Here is a 20014-nt window from a genome sequence, read left to right as displayed (position 1 = left end):
CTGCAGAAGACTCAAGCAAGATCCATACCTCATTTCATATACAAAAACCAACTCAAGGTAGATCATGGACTTAGGACTCAAACCAAGGACTATAATCTTCATTAAAGAAAAGCTTGGAAGATCTCTAGAAGTCCTAATCCAGAACATAAACAGTCTTCCAAGTATACTGACAAATCTACAAGATAAAATAGGTGAATGGGATCCCTATGCACATCCAAAAACTTCTCCAACAGGGTAAAAAGGGAAGCCACAGACTGGGAAAAAGTACTTGGTAATGACATATCAGATAAGGGACTTATATCCAGAATTTATAAAATACTTGAGCACCATAGCAAGATAAAGGTAAATAACCCAATAGAAAAATGGCCACAGGATATGAACAGACACTTCACCAAGGAAGACATTCATATGGCTAACAAGCACATGAAGAAATGTTAGAAATTCCTAGCTCTAAGAGAGATGCAAATCAAAACAACCATGAGATATCATCTCACCCCAGTAAGACTAGCATAAAATGCTGGCAAGGTTGTGGAGAAACTGGAACCCTTATTTACTGTTGGTGGGAGTGTAAAATGGTGCAACCACTGTGGAAGATGGTATAGCGCTTTCTTGAAAAGTTGCAAATAGAGATACCATTTGACCCAGCAATTCCACGATTGGGAATATATCCCAAAGAGACCATAAGGGCCACCCAAGCAGATATATGCACACCCATGTTTATCACAGCTTTGTTCACAATAGCAAGGAATTGGAAAAAACCAAAGTGCCCATTAACAAATGAATGGATAAAGAAGCTATGGTATATTCACACTGAAAAACAAGGAACTCATGCAATATTATTCAAAACGGGTGACCCTGGACGATATTATGCATAGTGAAGTATCTCAGTCACAAAAGGACAAATACTGCATGACTGCATGGTGCCACTGTTGTAAAACAGGACTGACCTCGGGGTTGGGGGGAGACTGAGAAAGATAGGGTCAATAATGTATGATACATTGAAACTGATGAGGAGAAAACTGTTTACAAGGGATATGTGATTAGGTATTTTTGTCATGACAGGAGTCCAGAGCAAAGGCTGCATAGTGGAGTGGACCTGGGGGGAGGGACTGTAGAACAATGAAAGAATTTTTCTTTTACTTTTCCAAGAGGGTAGCGTACTGAGGAGGGGGGAGGGTTGGGAGGGGAGAAAAGTGCAACAATGAATGAATGGAAATCCAAAGTCTGTAAATTTTCATTGAAATTAATAATAATTGAAAAAAAACCCCACACAACAGAATTATCTTGGATGGAATCTAACCTACTCTCATTCTACAAATGAGCAAATTGAGATTTAGGAGTAAAAGACTCAGTTCAAGACCCCAAAAGCCAATTAGTGACAGGAATAAACTCTTATCTCACTCATCCTCCCTCAATGCATTTGGCTGCTAACTGAATGAATGGAGGTGTTGGGCATTCTATTCCAAAAGCATCAGTCAAAGGGAGCTTTGCTGGTCTCGCGGCAAGAAGCTGTGCTGCAATCCCCATGGTGCATGATTCAAATCCACCACTTGTTCCACTGGAGAACGAGGGACAATCTCTTCCTGTGCCAGCAGGATCCGACTCAAAGGGACACAACAAGGAAAAAGAAAAAATGAGAACTCTGAAGTTCAGTTCTACCCTGATGGACATGAAGTCACCTTACGTAAGTTGGAGACCACATAATGACACTTGGCAAACTAAGGTTAAAAGAAAGAACACCAGCTTCTATTCTTTCACTAGGTACAATAATATTCAAATGAAACCAGAGCCTCAGGCCCCAGGCAAAGCTAAAACACCACCAATTTCATGCACACTCTGGATAAATGAAAAGAAAAAAATTAGCTGTGAAATTGCCTATTTAGTCCACTAGGGGGAATCAAAAGCTCAGATTTGGTAGCTGTCCCAAACTGAATGGAACGAAGTGGTGGGTGGTGTGACAGAGACCCAAGTTCTATTTATACCCAACCAGAATGAAATCTAGCAGCACCGAAAGGGGCCACTGCGTGAGTACAAATGACTTTGTTTCCTGCCTCTGAGTCAGGGCGCACGCACCTTGAGTTAGGACATCATGACCCCTCTCTGAACCTCAGTGACCCTGACTCTAGGAGGTCACTCAGTGTAATGTTCTCTTTGTTTTGTTTTGTTTTGTTTTGTTTTATTTTTAACCCACACCCCTGTTCCAGAGCCTAAACCCAGGTTCTTCTGATAACTCTGAGGCCTGGAAGCTAGTGAGCATGTATCTATTCTAGCTGGTTGTAGGGACTCAGCTGTCCAACCATCCAGGATCTGGGCTCAGTTTCCGCTGGCATTTAAGGGTTCATCTTAAAGGTTAAGAAAGATTTAAGCGATTATCATTTAGCTGTGGCTGGGGAAAACACAAATGTCAAAGTTACAAAACTAGTTAATGACAAAACTAACTGCAATTGGGGAAAGCAACCCCCCCACCCCCACCCCACCCCCACACACCGCTTCGGCTGATTTTCTGAGAATTTGCTGCAGCATCTGAGGCTGGGAAGAGGTGGGGGAGGTGGAAGTGGTGACGACACCCCAGTGGGCCCACGCAAAATGCATCTTTATTGTTGGTGGGTCCTGTGAAGGGGTTAGCGCATAAAACTCAGACACTGGGCAACAGAGCCCTGTGTGTCCAGCATTCTCATCTGCAAATGAAGAAATGAAGCATCTCCTAGGTTACGTGTTATGCTGCTAAACAAAAAGTTGTTGGTTCAAACCCACCAGCTACTTCTTCCGTCAAGATTTATAGTCTTGGAAATTGATAGAGGGTAGCTATGAGAATTAATTCCACTTGATGATAGCAAGTGTAAGTCAAGTGCCTAAGGACTCTTGATGTTAATAGTTGGGCTGCTAACCAAAAGGTCAGTAGTTCAAATCTACTAGCTGCTCAATGCGTGTAATACAAGGTAGACTGTTCCTGCAAAGATTTACAGCTTGGGAAATTCTGCTGAAGGTTTGAAATTGAGTTGAAATCAGTTTGGTAGTTTGATCTGGGTTAGATAAGGACCTAGCACAGTGATGGTACAGAGGAATCTTCCCCTAATTTCAGTTGCTTTGCCTGGATCTTCTCTACAAGAGAAGGGACCTTCTTCTCTGACAACTGCTGCCAGTTTTTGCTCTTAGATGCTAACTCATGGTAACCACATGGGTGCAAAGCAGGGCTGACATTTTCAAGGCTGTGAAGCAGATGGCCACGCTTGCCTTCTGAGTGCTTCTGGGTAGGTTCAAATAGCCAGACCTTCAGTTCTCAGTCAAGTGCTTAACCATATCCTCTTCTCATAGATTTTTTCACTGTTGCCTACATTCAGCTAGATCTGAAGTCTCACTCTCCAAAGAGCCTAAGCATCTTATTAACAATTTGCTTCAGCCTTCTAAGCCTCCTTTAAGCAAGTAGGGCAGGGATAATTATTTTTTTTTAGACACAGCTATGATATTTATAGTCAACTGATATTTGACAAGGAAATCATAGCTATCAAATGGGGAAATGACAACCTCTTCAATCAACAAATAGAGCTGGAAAAACTAGACTGTGCTACCTGCAGAAAGCTGAAACAGAATCCACATCTTATACCATACACAAAAATCAACTCAAGGTGGATCAGTGTCCATTCTAATTATTATTGGTTGTTTACTACTATTCCTCCTTATTTTTTGTGTCTCTCCATATGAAGGTTCAGACTACAATGATAGCATTGTAATAGTCTAAGTTCCTTGAAATGGCCTTTTCAACTATGAATAAAAAGGGATCATTTTTAATAGAAATGAGAATGCTAAGTTTTAAAAAATCCACTCCTTTCTTGGCTGTATATTACAGCTAAGTCCCATACTTACTTTCCTCAAGGAATGGGCCATCCAGCATTGCAAATAAAAAACAGGCACCAAGAGTCCCAAGGCCCTGCCAGGTAACACCACAGGGCTTGGCACAGAGGTCCAAAGCAGGTGGGCACTCTTTTAAAACTGAGTTGTTTACCAGGCTGTATAGGCATGCAGTTCACAAGTCACAAAGTCAAAGTGTCACACTAGATTGTCAATAACAATATGTTGGCCACGTTGTTCTTTGTCATTGAATCAAAACTGACTCATAGCTGGCCTTCCAGCAGGTTTTCAGAGGCTGTCAAGGGCATGGAAGGAGATTTCCCATCTTTCTCCTTTGGATTTGAATGGATGTCTGTGGGTTAGCACCACAACTCCCTACCACTAAACCACCAGAGCGTAAGAGCTGGGTAAGGTACAAAGGCCCCCACAAATGGGTGACTAAGGTTGGAAATGCTGCCTTCTACTTTGAAATTTTCAACAGTTCTGTTTAACCAATTGTTTATTCAGCTCAAAGGGAAGATAATTTTCTCTTGTGTTTTGCTTTACACAGAATATTTTTGAGAAAACATTTGTAAAAGAAAAAATCATCAATGTATGTGAAAAATACTCCAACTTTGGAAAAAGTCTGATTTACCATCTTCACTTTATAAAGAAACCAAAGCCTTTACTGGTAGAAACAATTCAGTGTCTATCAATTGATCAGATTAAAATAATGTAATCTATTTCACAGCTGATATTGAGCTTCTCCAGCAATTCTTTCCACAGATGTAATCAATCTGATTCCTATGCATACCAAAAGGTGAAATCCACGTGTATAGGCTGTGTTTGTGTTTCTTATAAGGAATTAAATAAAATATATTAAAATTTTTTAAAAAATGTATTCTTTCATGGGCAAGCTAGTCAGCCATTAACAAGAAATGAAGCTCTATTTCAGGCTATGATATAGATAAACCTTGAAAATACTATGCAGGATGAAATATGCCAGGTACAAAAAGACAACTATAATATATTGATCATACAAAATACCTAGAATAGGCAGATTCATTAAGACAGATTGTAGCCCAGAGGTCACTGTGCCCTGGGGATGGAGAGGAAAATGGGAAGTAGGTACAAAACCTGCTGGTGTAATAAAAACTTTCGGAAATAGAGGTAGTTATGATTGTGTACCACTATGAATGTAATCAATGCCACTGGGCCGTGCACTTACAATGGTTATAATGGCATATTTCATACCTTTGGGGTTTGGGGGGTTACACATCTTTAACACAATTAAGAAACTGAGTTCTAAAGTGAAGGAGTTCACTTAACCTCTCCTGACTTCTAGACCCATGTACATACTGTCATGTGTCATTCCATTTCTAGGATACTAAGTCTGTATGCCAAGCAAATCATCTAAGAGGCTGGACTAAGTGAAGAACATGGTATCAGGATTTGAGGAAGACTCTTCCACAGCCTGCATTATATAGATGACACAACCTTTCTTGCTGAAAGTGAGGAGGACTTGAAGTGCTTGCTGCAGAAGATCAAAGACTGTAATAGCCTTCAATGTGGATTGCATCTCAACATCAAGAAAAGAAAAATGCTCCCTATGTTGCCAATAGGCAACACATCATGATAGATGGAGAAAAGTTTGAAGTTGTCAATGATTTTATCTTACTTGAATCCAGCATTAACACCCTTGGCACCAGCAGTCAAGAAATCAAAAGACATATCGTACTGGGTAAATGCAATTTATCCTGCTGTCAAGGGCCTCTCCAAGGTGTTAAGGAGCAGTGATGCCAGTTTAAGACTATGGAGGGAATAAAAGGGAAAAAAGACTATGGTGCACTTGTTTAAGCCATGCCCTTTTTAGTTACTTTTATGTATCTGAAGTTGGACAATGCCTAAGGACAACAGAAGAATCAACGTCTCTGAGGTGTGGTTTAGGAAAGGAGTATTGACTATATCCCATGGATTGCCAAAAGAACAAATATGTCTTGGAGAAAGTGCAACCAGGGTGATCCTTGGAGGCAACAATGGCGAAGTTTGTCTCAAGTATTTTGGGCATGCTGTTAGTAGGGGCTGTTCCTTGTAAAAGGGCATAAGGCTTGGAAAGGGGGAGGGTCAGCAAAAGGGAGGAAGATGCTCGATAAGATGAATTGACATAGTGACTGTACCAATGTGCTCAAGTACATCAGACATGACAAGGATGGCACAGGATAGTGCAGGTTCAGATCCATTGTTCATAGGGATGCTATGAGTTGTGCTCAGCAGCACATAACAACAACAACAACAACAATGTAAGCAAGTGAAGAGACAGCATCATGCAATGGAAAAAGCCTGAACTTTGGAATTAACAGACTTGGACTTAATGCAAAGGCCTTGAGATCACTTCATATTCTGACTTCTGAGTCTCCCTCTCCCCTTTCTATCTGTAAATGGAAAATAAAACCACCAACCTTGATTGGTTGTGCCAGCGTGACATATGATCTGTATCAAGTGTCTAGCACTGTACATGGCATACAGAGGATATTTGATGAATAGGAGTTATTTTTATTAAAAATTATACATGGTGAATTTTGAAAGACAAGGAAACCAAACGAGGTGAGCTAGTTCTCTCTCAGTATTAGTTGAAAGTCAAAGACAGCCTGATACTTGGCCTCTAAATGTTTCAACAAGAATCTCCTAAAAATAAGATTGTTCTGCAGAATCACATCATTGTCACACCTAAGCAAATGAGTACTATTACGTGGAAGATTATTTCTGGCAAGAGTGATTGAGACAGACTCTGCTGACTAAGGGGATAGAGCTAGTTCTGGGAAGACCAGTGTGTTTTTACTGCACAGAGCTGTGGGCAGAGTGATCCTTCCAGGTGAAGGAACACCTGATAAGCAAGTTCTCGCCTGTAGGCTTCCTCAGGCCACAGAGCTCCTTTAACTAGGAGAGGCCAGACCCCAGCTACTGCTCCACAGACTCAGTCCTTGGGCACAGTGTTGGGAAAACCTGAAGGTGGAGGGTCAGCATCTGAGAGGAAGACCATCAACAACAGGGCTTGACATGGTGAGTGCAACAATGGGTTCAAGCATGTCAGAGATGATCAGAATGGCTTAAGGATAGGGCATGGTTCAGATTCATTCGTTAGAGGGTTCATAGGGTCATTATGATTCACAGTTGACTCGATGGCACCTGTTTTCATTGTTGTTGTATACTGTCAAGTCAGATTTAACTCATAGCTGATCCTCCAGTGGGTTTTCAGAGGCAGTAAATCTCATGTGAGTTGGCTGGCCATCTTTCTCCCATGGAACAACTGGTGGATTCAAACTGTATGCCTTTGGATTGGCAGTGCAACTCCTTGCCAGTAGGCCACGAGATCTCCCTAGATGGCACCTAACAACTACGCTATTCAAGGCCTCACTCTATATTTCAAGGAGGGAGGTCTGTCCTTTTGGGGATGTAACTTTCTAATAAATTTATCTTTCTATTTTACTTTGAAAAAAACACCCCAGAAACCTAGGAATAAATAAAATAAAACCCCCAAAATAATAAATAGAACCTCCAACAATAGTAAGGAGCTCTGGGGGCACTGTGGTTGAGGCATTTGACTGCTAACAAAAAAATCAGAGGTTCCAAACCAATATCTGCTCTATAGGAGAAAGATGAGGCAGCCTGGTTCTGTAAAGATCTGCAGAAACCCAGAGGCTGCAGCTTTCTTGCTATGTGAGCCCATCTGTAGCTCCTGGGGAGAAGCTAGGCAGTTTCAGAAAACCCTCTCCGAGGGTTAGATATGAGTAAGAGTGAGATATTCTTTGTACAATAGGATGGAAGGTGTAAGATGCAAACCCAAACTAGTATCTGTAAATATATTTACCCTTGCCTAATTTTTTCACAATTGAAAAAATAAGGTCTCGGTTTCCCTCCTCCTTCCTTTGTTTATAATACATTTTAATTTTTTTTTTTTTAAAACCCAACAAGAAAAGAATTTTCTCTTCTGTTTATCAATGTATTGACCCACAAGGGGGCAGAATTTACTAAAGGAGGATTCGCTGGGCCTCAGTATCAACCCATTGCTTTTGAGTCAGAACCCACAGCTGACCCTCCAGTGCCTGTAAATTGCATGGAAAGATATTACCCACCTTTCATGAAGCAGCTGGTGGATTCAAACCATTTGCCTCTGTTTTAGGAGCACAACTTCTCACCACTAGGCCACCAGAGCTCCTTAAGTTTCTTAAAGACTGCTCAGAGGTACCACATAACAAGTTTGTCAACTGTCTTACTTATTGTCCTACAGAAGTGGTAGGGGGCTTAGCTATCAGGGAGCAGTGTTTTATTCTGAGGTCTTCAGTAATCACTGTCAGGGAAGAATGTGAACCAAGAGTCACTGTTATTCATGAATTTAGCAATTACTCCTCTGTAATCTATTAATTACATGTTACCCTTCTGCACGCTAACACACATTTCTTGCATGGATTTACATTCACATATGCTGCAAAGCATTTCTGCACCACCCCCCCCCACACACACCCCATCTAGAGGCCCCTACAAGACTCCCATGCCAGCATACAGACCACGCAAGGATGTGTGCCTTGGATTCTGACACTCAGAAGGAGACCAGACTTTAACCTTTTTCATTGACCTGCCTATTTATAGTCTTTGTCTCATTCCAAATGCAGTCAGTTTCTATATCTAAATCTTTTATTACCTTTGCCAACTGATCTGAACAGAAAGGGGAAATTAAAAATAGACCTAGCCTTACTATTAAGAGGGTAATAGTCAGTTTTTAGGGACCTATGAAAATGGAGAACTGGATTAAGTGAATAATTAAAAGCCGCTGAATAGTTAAGTTTTGTTATGCAGAATAAGGGTAAGTAAATTTTATATGGAAGTACTCTAAAAATTATAAAATGCCTCAAAATACTCATGATTTAGAACAATTACTGAGAATTTTTAACTTTGTACATGACTCCTTGTCAATTTGCTATACTGAGGTAATCTGGGTTTGCTGTGATGCTGAATCTTGTGCTATTGGGGTATCAAACACCATGATGGTTTACCAATGTGGACAGTGTTTGGTGGAGCTCTCAGCTGTAGGACAGATTTGGAAGCAGGAGTGGCATCCACTTCCTAAACCACATGCCTATGGAAACTCTATGAACTTAGAAACTATGATTGTTAAAGAAAAAGGCATTAGGTCTTTTGTTCATAGAATCGCCATGAGTCGTGCTCGACTAGATGGCAATCAACAACAACAACATATCATTATATGTCGATTACTGTGTGCTAAGGGATACACACACACACACACAGACACACACAATTCTGTGAGGTTCTTTTCTGATTAGAAGCACTAGTAGTTCAGTGACTACACACGTATTTACTCTCTGAAAGTTTGGCAGTTCAAACCCCCTAGTAGTAGCTCAGTCAGAGAAAGAGATGAAGACCCTCAACACGATGGACTAACACAGTCAGCGATTGCTAACAATGGGCTCAAGCCTGGTGGAGATCATGCGGTTGGTGCAGAATAGGGCAAGGTTTTGATCTGTTGTTCATAAGGTTACTATGAGTTGTAGTCAATTTGACAGCACATAACATTATTGACTCAGTGACAGAGGGGAACTACCAACTTGTTCCCATTAAATTTACAGGTTCTACGGGGAAGTTCTAGCCTACCCTCTAAGGTTTTTATGAACAGGAATGGGCTTTGTTGCATTTAACACAAATAAACTGATATATTAGATAAGTTCTTAAGGATTGGTGTATAAGCTCAAGACATTTCTTCTATCAAGTATGTGAAAAGAACTATAGCAAATGCATCATGCTTCACAGGCAACTGTTTAGAGTTCCTCTTCCCAGAAATAGACAATGACAATTAGGAATCCGGACCTTAGTCTGAATGCTAATTAATGATGGTAAGTAGCTAAATCAGACTTCCAGTTCTCACATTATTTAAGGAGGCAAGAATAGACTCAGCACTGCAGGCTAACTTCCGAAACGCAATGTATATCATTGCAGAAAATGGCAAGTCTCAGCAAGTAAGGATTAGTATGGCCAAGTAATTTCCCTTAATTCTTCTTTCTTCCTGTCACTCACCCATCCTCAAATGACTGCTTCATGCTCGTTTATTCATTCACTCACTCATGTGTTCATTCCAGTGACTGAGAACTTGGGTTTATAATCTTTCAGACAATCTTTCAGCTTCATCAGTTCTGCAAACTGGTTCTGGCTGACTTCCCTTCTTCCTTGCTGAAGAAGGGACAGAGAGCCAGTTGAAGATCATTCTTCTTTGATGATAAGGCACTTGATAATTTCCTTATCATCTAAAAGGAATGGTCCTCAAATTTTGCCGATTACTAATATCCTTGAAAAGCTTTAGGGAAAACCTTTTTTTTTTTTAAATAGTGTAATAAAAGCATATGAAGTGCTCAGATAGAACAAATTGGTATAGAGTGAAAAGTGTCTCCTTCAGTTCTCTTATAGAGGTAACCTGGTTACTATCAATATGCATTCTATTTCTCAACAGAATCCTGGTTTGGCTTGGGGTGCTGGGAAGAATTACCTTACCCAGAGAATTTGATCTTTTGTCCCCTGTAAGCTCTCAGAATCTTCATCAATTACCATCCGTTCTTGACCACATGATATCTACTAAAATGCTTGAATGTTGACCTATTCTTTTTGGCCCAGTGACTCTGTATATTTTATCTTTTGACACTCTCAATGGTATTCAATACATTGCCCATAGATAAACTTCTTCAATACTGCAACTCAATCTTGATTGTTTTTCCCCCTTCAGTTCTTTCAGTTTGAGAAATGCCTCATTGCTGTTGGAAATCCTATGGAGGGTCACCCTGAGTTGGAATTGACTTGTCTGCAGTGGGTTTTATTCTTTTGTGGGTGGGTTTACCTACGTTTCATCCCAGTCCTTCTGTTTCAGAGGGATTTGGGGAGGAAAGAGAAGGGCAACTAGAGGATCAGTGAAAAGGAGGAAGACCCTCAGGGGATGGATTGGCACAGCGGCTGCAACGAGGGGCTCACTGTGGCAATTGTGAGGCTGGCATGGGATCAGACAGTGTTCCAGTTCATGGTACGAAGGGTTGCTCTGATTCAGAAATGACTTCCAGACAGCTTGTTGTCAGGCTTCCAACAACACTCTGGTGGCCTAGTGGTAAGAAGCTGCACTGCAAACCCAAAGACACATGGTTCAAATCCACCAGGCTGTCCCTCAGGAAAAAGATGAGCAATCTCCTCCCCTTGATTAACTGCCTCTGAAAACTCACTTGAGGTGGAGCTATGAATTGGTCCAATAACATTCACTATGTTATCTAAACTCCCCAATAAGTCATTTTTTTTGAGAGGCATTAAATGTTCTTCTATACTGTAGACATTTTCTCAGCTCAGTTTTTGAGAACAACTAACATGGGACTACAGCCATTAATCTTTTGTCCTCTTATTCCCCTTTTTCAGCAGGGGGACATCTTTCACAGGGTGGCATCACTCTCTCTATGTTTCTTTTAACATCGCTGTTAAAGTATTTTTGCTTTCATTGTGATTTTAACGAATGTTTACATATTAAGGTTGGGTTTTCATTTGCTCCATTGCACACTTTCCTCCCTCCCTTTTCCTTCTCCCTCCCCCAGGCCACTTTGCAAGGTCCTCCTGTTCCAGATCCTTGTCGTAAAGGGTTGCCTGTTTTGACTGTGCTGTGCTTGTGCTGAGACTGTGGAGCCTGAGGTCAGACAGGACACATTCCGCAGGACCTCTTGTCCTCATGCTCAGGATGCTCATGTAGGATGTAACCACACTCCTGCTAGAAAGCACATCTGCTGCAGCACCCTTTGCTCTGTATGATAGAGGAGAAGAGAGATGAGGAAATAGCCCAGAGAAAAAAAAGTTAGCAAGAGTCTCATCTGAAATGAGGAAGATGCCAGACGTTTTTTCTAACACTGGCCTATAAAACCACAACAGAACAAATGTGGGATTGTTCCCTTCTGTATCTTATTATTTTCTTCTTTCCTCCCTATCAGTTTGTTTTTTCTGTTCTTCTCTCTCCTTTCCTTCCTTCTTTTTTCTTTCTGTCTTTGTATCGCTTATTTCTCTCTCTCTTTTTCAAACAGCAGTTGTCCTATCAGAACAGGGTAGGACAGGAAAGGCACGCATCAGGGTTGTAGCCTTTCTCCATGCCTATTCAATCTGTATGTTGAGCAAATAATTCGAGAAGCTGGGCTAGGTGAACAAGAATGTGGTAACAGGATTGCAGAAGATCTGAAGAGAATATCTGAGGCACTTACTGAGGAAGATCCAAGATACAGCCTCCAATATGGATTACATCTCAACATCAAGAAAACAAAAATCCTCATCACTGCACCAATAGGCAACATCATGATAGATAGAGAACAGACTCATGTCCCACATTTAATTTTATTTGGCTCCTCAGTCGACATCCATGCTAACAGCAGTCAAGAGATCAAAAGATGTGCTGCATTAATCAAATCAACTGTCAAAGATCTCTTCAAAGTGCTAAAGTGCAAGGATGACAACTTAAAGACTAAGGTGTGCTTGACCCAAGTCATAGTATGTTAAATTGCTTCCCATGCCCCTGAAAGTTGGAAGTGAATAAGGATAACAGAAGAATCGATGCTTTTGAATCGTGGTAGTGGAGAAGAGTCCTGAATATCTCATGCACTGCTAAAAGGACAAAAAAAAATGTGCATTTTAGAGGAAGTTGTTTTAGTTCAGAGTGGTAAAAGAAATCACAGGTTTTCAAAGAACATTAAAGACATTTAAAAAGTCTTGGGGATGGAGTCATCACCTCTAATATAAAAGGAATCCCTGTTCTGATCAGTAGAGCATTTTTCCTTCACCTCATATCTTCTGCTGAGCTTGCAGCTCAGAAACTCTCCCAGGGATTGAGGCTTTCTTAGGGAAAGAAAAATATTTGTTGAATTTTTGCTTGTCTATCTGGTCTTTAGAAACCACTGTGGTTTTTAGTCCCAAAGTCAGCTTTTCTGGGCACGCCACATTGACCTCCAGCTGTGACCTTCCTGAGGGCATGACTTCTGCAGAAGCCCAGTGGAGATCTGAAGAGCCTGCTGGGACAGACATGTGGATTTCCCTAGCTATGAATGTTTGTGTCAACCAATCCATCAACATTGTGAACATGTGTTATGTTCTGGCATCGTAGAGGGGTTCTGTGAAGATACAGGAATAGGGAGTAGCTCCCTCATGGAGTTTTTAACATAGTTGAAGAACCAGAAAGTACTAGGAAACAGCACAAAATTGGCAAGAACTCGGCAGACACAGGTGCTCAGAGGAGAAGGCAACCGATGAATGAAGAAAACCAGTGACAGTCACAAGGTTTTCGGTCTGAAGGATATTAGTATCAGCAGGCTGGAGGGGTGAGAGGTTGAGTGACACTTTGCAAAAGCAAAGAGGCAAGCTTAAGAGTGTCTCATCTTCCAAACACAATGTGAATGAAGGATAGTGTGAAATACAATGTATATGAACTTTGTAAGCAAACCAATATAGAATAAAAGTTTGTTTTTTTAAAAAAAATAAAAGACTGTCTCATATTCCAGGGGGACTGAACTGATGGCAGAAAGTTGGACTATAAGGCAGAGAGAGGCTATCAGACCAGAAGGAGGGAACAGCTCATTCATATTAGCTCTAAATAAATATTTTTAAAGAACAGCATGAAATGCATTTATAAGTTGGTTTTTGGTCTAGTGATAATCTCTGAGTTTATCTACAATTTTTATTTTGCTTAGCAAGCTGACTGATTTACCATGTTTTAAAGTTAATCCAGAGGCAAGAAGGGACTGCTCCTGCCTCCTACCGCACACCTCTTATACCTTATGGTAGGTTGTGGTGTCACAGGTGAGGGCTTTTAAAGCTCCCTGGAAAACTGCTCTCCGTGGGTGACCCTGCTGGTATTTGGAACACCGGCAGGACCGCTTTCAGTATCATAGCACACAAGATACCCCAGTACAGCAGACTGACTGATGAGTGGTATCTCATGCATATACAAAGATTGAGCAAAATACAAAATTCATGTATACTTATTTTTAAAGAAAACATCATCTTTGTTTTAGAAATTTGGCTACTATCCAAATACTCAAATATCAATTGCGAGGTTATCTATAGATGGTAAACATCAGTTTAGTTCTCTTTTACCTCAATATGAAAGACACAAACATTCAAAGGTCTCAACTGAAACGTTCCTTTTTTAAAAAAATAATATTTAATATTATTATTTTGTGATTTTAATGAAAGCTTACAGAAAAGTTAGATTTTTCATTTCTTCATTGTTGCACATTTTCCTCCTTCTCTGTCCCTTCCCCTTCCCTCAGTTCACTTTCTATTTGTTTTTTCCAATATTCATTCATTGTTGCACAATTTCCTCCCTCCTCCCTTCCCCACTCAGTCCTCTTTGCAATATGCCTCTTATTAAGTTTCAATCTTTCCCAAAATGCAATCAAATTCCTCATCACTCCTTAATCTAAGCCCTTTTGAGTTGACATATCGGCAAGTAAAGGTCTCAGCTGAGGACCTTCTCTATATTCACTTAAAAAAATACACACACACACACACACACACATAAAAGAAAGGAAAGCTTTTAAAGAAATGTTCTGTATGGCAAGTGGCTAGGTCTCCAATGCCTGCAGGGCATTTTTGTGGGAAAGCTTAGAAAGCCTGGCTCTACTCAACAACCTCCAGTGGCCTCCTCATTGCTACAGGGTCAGTGGAAACTTCTTCCTGAGCATCCACATGGCTTCAGGACTGGTCCCAGGCCATCGGTCTCAGCATTCATTTTACTTGCTTCCTATTCTCTAACAGTTAGAGTGAGTTTTTTGTGTGTGTTTGAATGAATCTTTATAAAACAAATTGATTTTTCCATTCAATGACTTACGCATATTTTGTTTTATGATCTTAATGACAATACCCATGAGTTAATCACACTCTTTCCACTTTCAGTAATTCCCCTTTTCTTTAATCCTTCTATCCTCTTCCTTCTGGCCTTCCTGTTAGCCTGGGTAGATACTGCTCCTTTGATCTTAAATAGCTGGTTATTCTAAGGAGTGAGTGCTTCCCTGGCTGAAGTCAGTCTATTGTTTGGCTAAAAGTTGAGTCAGTATACATTATTTACCCCTCTTTCTTAGGCTCCCCACATCCCAGTCTCAGTCCTGTTTTACAACAGTGGCCCTATGCAGTATTTGTCCTTTTGTGACTGATATATTTTACTCAGCATAATGTCCTCCAAGGTTATTCATTTTGTGTAATATTTCATGAATTCCTTATTTTTCAAAGCAGCATAGTATTCCATTGTGTAAATATACCACAGCTTCTCTATTAATTCATTTTTTGATGGGCACTTGGGTTGTTTCCAACTCTTTGCTATTGTGAGCAAAGCCACAATAAACATGGGTGTGCATATAAAAAAGCCATAAAATCAAATATAAAAAAAAATTTGAGTCACAGGGGTGAGTTTTGCTGGAAGTTCAAAGGGTGACTAACCGCTATAATCTTGAGGGTTCTAAGGTCCCTATAGGACCAGTAAACCTAACTATACAAAATTTTCCCAAATAATCTGTATCTGTAGACATTGTATCGAGAGCATGGTGCTGTGCTGTGTGCACCGGTGTTGTGGCAGTTTTTGGACGTAAAGGACTCCTCTGCCTCCAGGAGCCAGGCCAGCCAGGCTTGGCCTAGGGGTTAAGGCAGCAGGCGGCTCCAAGCCGAAAAGGGGAAGAGGGGAGAGGAGGCAGCCCTTGGCCCGTCTTTCATTGGTTTTGTTCAGACATTCTTCTAGGTCGTATAGCCCTGGTGTACAACTTGCCGTACCGCGGTCACTTGTGGTTGCTGTGAGGCTAAGCACTGTGACACTGATGTGTCAATGCGTTAATGGTTGGCTACCCAATGTGGACAGAGAGTGCAGACAGAGATTGGGGTGGAGCTCCCCGAGTAAAACAAGCTTGGAAGGAGGAGTGGCATCCAATTCCATAACAGCTTGCCTCTGGAAACCCTATGAACCTGGAGAGAGGATGAAAGGCACCCAGTCAAGGACTCTCCTTCATAGGGTCGCCATGAGTCGCCTATGACTCGACGGCACTTAACAGCAACTACATACTCTGTTGTGCCTATATATTTGCTCATTTTTCTCTCCACTAGATATTAACTTCTCCAGGAAAAAAATTTTTTTTGTATCTGCTTTTGAATTTATATGATGCTTGTTACCAAATATGCTCTGAATGAATGTTGTTGTCTGGTGCTGTTAAATGTGATTCACTGTGACCCTGTGAACAACAGCTCTGAACCCTGTCATATCCTGTGCCATCCTCATTATCTCTGCCACACTAGAGTTCATTGTTACAGTCACTGTCAATCACGGTATCTTTTTCCAAGGACTAGCCCCCCAACAACCTGCCCAAAGTATGAGAGACGAAGTTTCACCATCCTTCCCTCTAAGGAACATCTTGGCTGAACTCTCGCCAAGACATATTTGTTCTCTTGGCAGTCCAAGGGAGATTTAGTGCTCTTCTCCAGAATCACAACTCAAAGGAATTGATTCTTCTGTCATCTTTATCCACTGTACAACTCTCATATGCATAGCAAGTAATCGAAAAGACCATAATCAGGCATATCTTTGTCTTTAAATTGGACACCCTTACTCTTCCACACTTTGGAGAGGTCCCTGGTTGCAGATTTTCCAAATCAACACATCTTTTGATTTCCTGACTGCTGGTGCTAACATTGTTGATTACAGATCCATGTAAGATGAAATCATTGGACTGAACCAATTAATTTCTCATAGAAACAAGCAAGTTCTCATGGGAAGCTGATCTGAAAGCATACATTGATTCATTCATTCAACTCCTAAGCATCTAAAGCTAGCTTCTATTGAGGTGTCTCTGGGTGGAGCAAATGGTTAAGTGCTGAACTACTCATTGACAAGTTGGCTCAGATCCACTCACTCAGAGGTGACTCAAAAGACAGGTCTGGTGATTTGTTCCCCAAAATTCACAGTCTTTAACACTCTATGGAGCAGTTTACCCTGCATGCACGTGGTCACTGAAACAGCATGTACTATTGAACCAATGGAACTAGCCTCTTCTTCCCTTATAAATCTTACAGCCACTGGAAGAAGACTCATAGAAAGAATAATAAAGCAACAAAAACTTTATTGTAAACCATGCTAAATGCTATAAAGGGAAAGCATAGGAACCAAATTTTAAAAAAATTCTGACTTTAACTATATATACTTTGACTTCTTAATACCTCACATAAATTGCATTGTTTGATTTATAAGGAAATTCTTAATTTTTAACTTTTCCTTTAAAATCAAGAAAGGTGTGTGTCAGGGATGTATTTTGTCTCCATAGCTATTCAATCCATATGCTGAACAATACTTTGAGAAGTTGGACTCTATGAAGAAAAATGTGGCATCAGGATAAGAGGAAGACTCATAAACAACCCGTATCATACTGATAACACAACATTGCTTGAAGAAAGTGAGGAGGATTTGAAATACTTGATATAGAAGATAAAAGACTACAAGCCTTCAATATGGATTACATCTCAACATCAAGAAAACCAAAATCCTCACGATGGGTTGATAGGCAACACTATGATAGATGGAGGAAAGATTGCAATTGTCAACAGTCATCTTACTTGGATGCACAATCAATACCTTTGACATCATCAGTCAAGAAACCAAAAGATGGATGGCGTTGGGAAAGTCTGCTCTAAGGGATTTCTCCAAAATACTGATGAGCAATGATGCCAGTTTGAAGACTCAGGTGTGCTTGATTCAAGCCATGGTCTTTACAATCATTTGTTATACATCTGAGAGCTGGACTAAAAATAAGGATGACAGAAGAAAAATTGATGTCTTTGAGCTGTTGTATGAGAGAAGAGCACTGAATATCTCATGAAATACCAAACAGAAATGTCATGGAAAAGGTGCAACCAGAATGTTCCTTAGAGGCAAGGATGGCAAAGCTTCATCTCATATACTTTGGCCATGTTGCTAGGTAAGGTAGAGAGTCAGTGAAAGAGAGGAATACCTTCAACGAGAGGGACTGACACAGTAACTGCAGCAATGGGTTAGTATGTCAGAGATGCTGAGGATGGCACAGGATAGGGAAGGGTTTAGATCTGTTGTTCATAGGGCTGTGATAAGCCTTACATGACTGATCACATAATAACCAGTAATAACAACTTTTAAAATTCACACTCTTTGAATTGTAATTTAGGCTGCCTCAACTGTTGGGATAATGACTTGTCCACACTGGTAGATAAGACTTGGGAAAAGGAGGGAGAGGTTGGGACTGGTAATCTCTTCCACATTTCTAAACCAGAACTAAACATTTCCAGAAAGAAAACTGTGGTCCCAGATGACTTCTATTAGGAAGAAATCAATACTAATTCTATACAAACTCGTTTCAGAGAATGGACACGGGAGGCATAATTTCCAATACACTTTATGAGTGATACCTGGATCATGAAAACCAGGTAAAGATATTACACACACACCCCCATACAGACCAATCTCTCATAGATAAAAATGCAATCATCCTTAACATAATTGCTATTGATGTTGTTATGTGCCCTTGAGTGAGAACCCACTCCTAGCTGCTCTTCCGTGGGTTTTCAGAGGCAGTAAATCACACAGGAGTAGGGTGACCACCTTTCTTCTATGGAGCAGCTGGTAGATTTGAACTGCCTGCCTTTGGGTTGGCAACACAAGTCCTTATCCACGACTCCACCAGAGCTCTCTTATGTAATTAAATCACATAATAAGTATTTCCTTTCCACCAAAATACAAATTTCTTAGTAGAAGGTTAACTGAGCAAGATGTGTGTAAAAGTTCAAAAGGGGGAAGGGAATAGGAGAAGAGGTGGAGGGAGAAAGGGGTGATAAAAGGAGAAGGAGAGAAATCACTAGGCTTTCTGGCAGAGGTTAATGGACGGGTGAGGGTGTGAAGGAATAGGAGCCAATGAGGACTTGAACAGATGGGGTGTGATAGGCCTGGATCAATAGTGATTAATGATGTAAAACACAATGCATATGAGTGATTGTAGGAAGTACAAGGTACATGAACAAAACACAAAGTAGATGAAAGACAGTATAAAACAAAATGCACATGCATAAAATAGAACGTATATGCATAATTGTATGCAAACCAATAAAAATATGAGAAGGGAAAAAATTGTTTTGGGTTTGTTTTTTTTTTTCTTCTCCCCAATGCTCCAGGCCTGGAATACTAGAGAAATAAATATAACCTTGAGAGCCAAGGATTGAATTTCATCTCCTGCTCTGGACAATTTGAAAACCTCTAAACCACAGAGAAGACCCCGCCCTCACTCAGAAAAGAGCAAGTGAGGGCAGGACTGAGTTGGCTCCTCCCTTCCTTGGAACGCAGATGGAGAAAACAGAGTAAAAGTGTTCAAGGAGAAAGGAGGCAAAGAAAATGTTAAGAGTAAGGCAGAGAACCCAGAGAGTCTTCACCTCTGAGCAGTTGGAAATCCGGCCTCACAGAAGCGTCCAGGGTGAAAGGTCTCCGGAGGCCTCACATGGGGCTTCCTCTGAGCACACGTCTTCCTGACTCATGACCGTGAGGCCTCCAGGAACTCCACTGAGCACCAGGAACTTGTGCAGGGACTCTGACTCAGGAACCTTGTCTTGCCCCATAGCCACCCCATGTGTGTCAGGGTAGAAGTGTGCAACTTAGAGTTTCAATAGTCCGTGCTTACAATAAACCAGGATTTCTGCCCCACTCTCACCCCAGGGGTGTCAGGATGGCCTCAACCTTTAACATTTGATTAAAGGCCCACCTGTTAACCCTTTACATTATTCAGGGACTTCATGAGCAGGGTTCGGCAGGAAAAAAAAAAAAAGAAGAAAAGGATTAATTATCTACAATTCAAACATTAAGGGAAAAAATATTGTAACACACTTGATAAATAGTGCCTCCTAGTAGACAAAAAGTGATGCCACCAAGCCAAGGGGGGGGGTGATTTTAATCCACGGCCCTCAGGCCTGGTTTTAATTGTTTTTGGTCAAACATTCTTCTAGGTGGTATAGCACTGGTCTGTCCATTTGCTGTACAGAGGTAACTAACTGGTGGTTGCTGTGATGCTAAACACTGTGACACTGATGTGTCAAATGTGATAATGGTTACCCATGGCGGACAGTG

The 20014-nt window shown here is 40.9% G+C and overlaps 1 protein-coding gene across 1 annotated transcript in view; it reads right to left on the bottom strand.

Annotated features, from left to right (window-relative positions):
* Nucleotides 1-19509, bottom strand: part of CLMP (CXADR-like membrane protein) — a 66283-nt gene extending 46774 nt beyond the window's left edge. Inside the window, exons 1-2 of the mRNA XM_006895630.1 lie at nt 19392-19509; nt 8528-8541 (exon numbers count right to left, since the gene is read on the bottom strand). Coding sequence (XP_006895692.1) covers nt 8528-8541; nt 19392-19509 — 132 coding nt within the window. The remainder of the gene's footprint in view (nt 1-8527; nt 8542-19391) is intronic.
* Nucleotides 19510-20014: the final 505 nt, after the last annotated feature.

This window comes from Elephantulus edwardii, unplaced genomic scaffold (assembly GCF_000299155.1).
Source record: "Elephantulus edwardii isolate Elephantulus edwardi_28Jun2011 unplaced genomic scaffold, EleEdw1.0 scaffold00171, whole genome shotgun sequence".
In the NCBI taxonomy this organism is placed as follows: Eukaryota; Metazoa; Chordata; class Mammalia; order Macroscelidea; family Macroscelididae; genus Elephantulus; species Elephantulus edwardii.
This window is presented reverse-complemented; position numbering and strand designations above follow the sequence as displayed.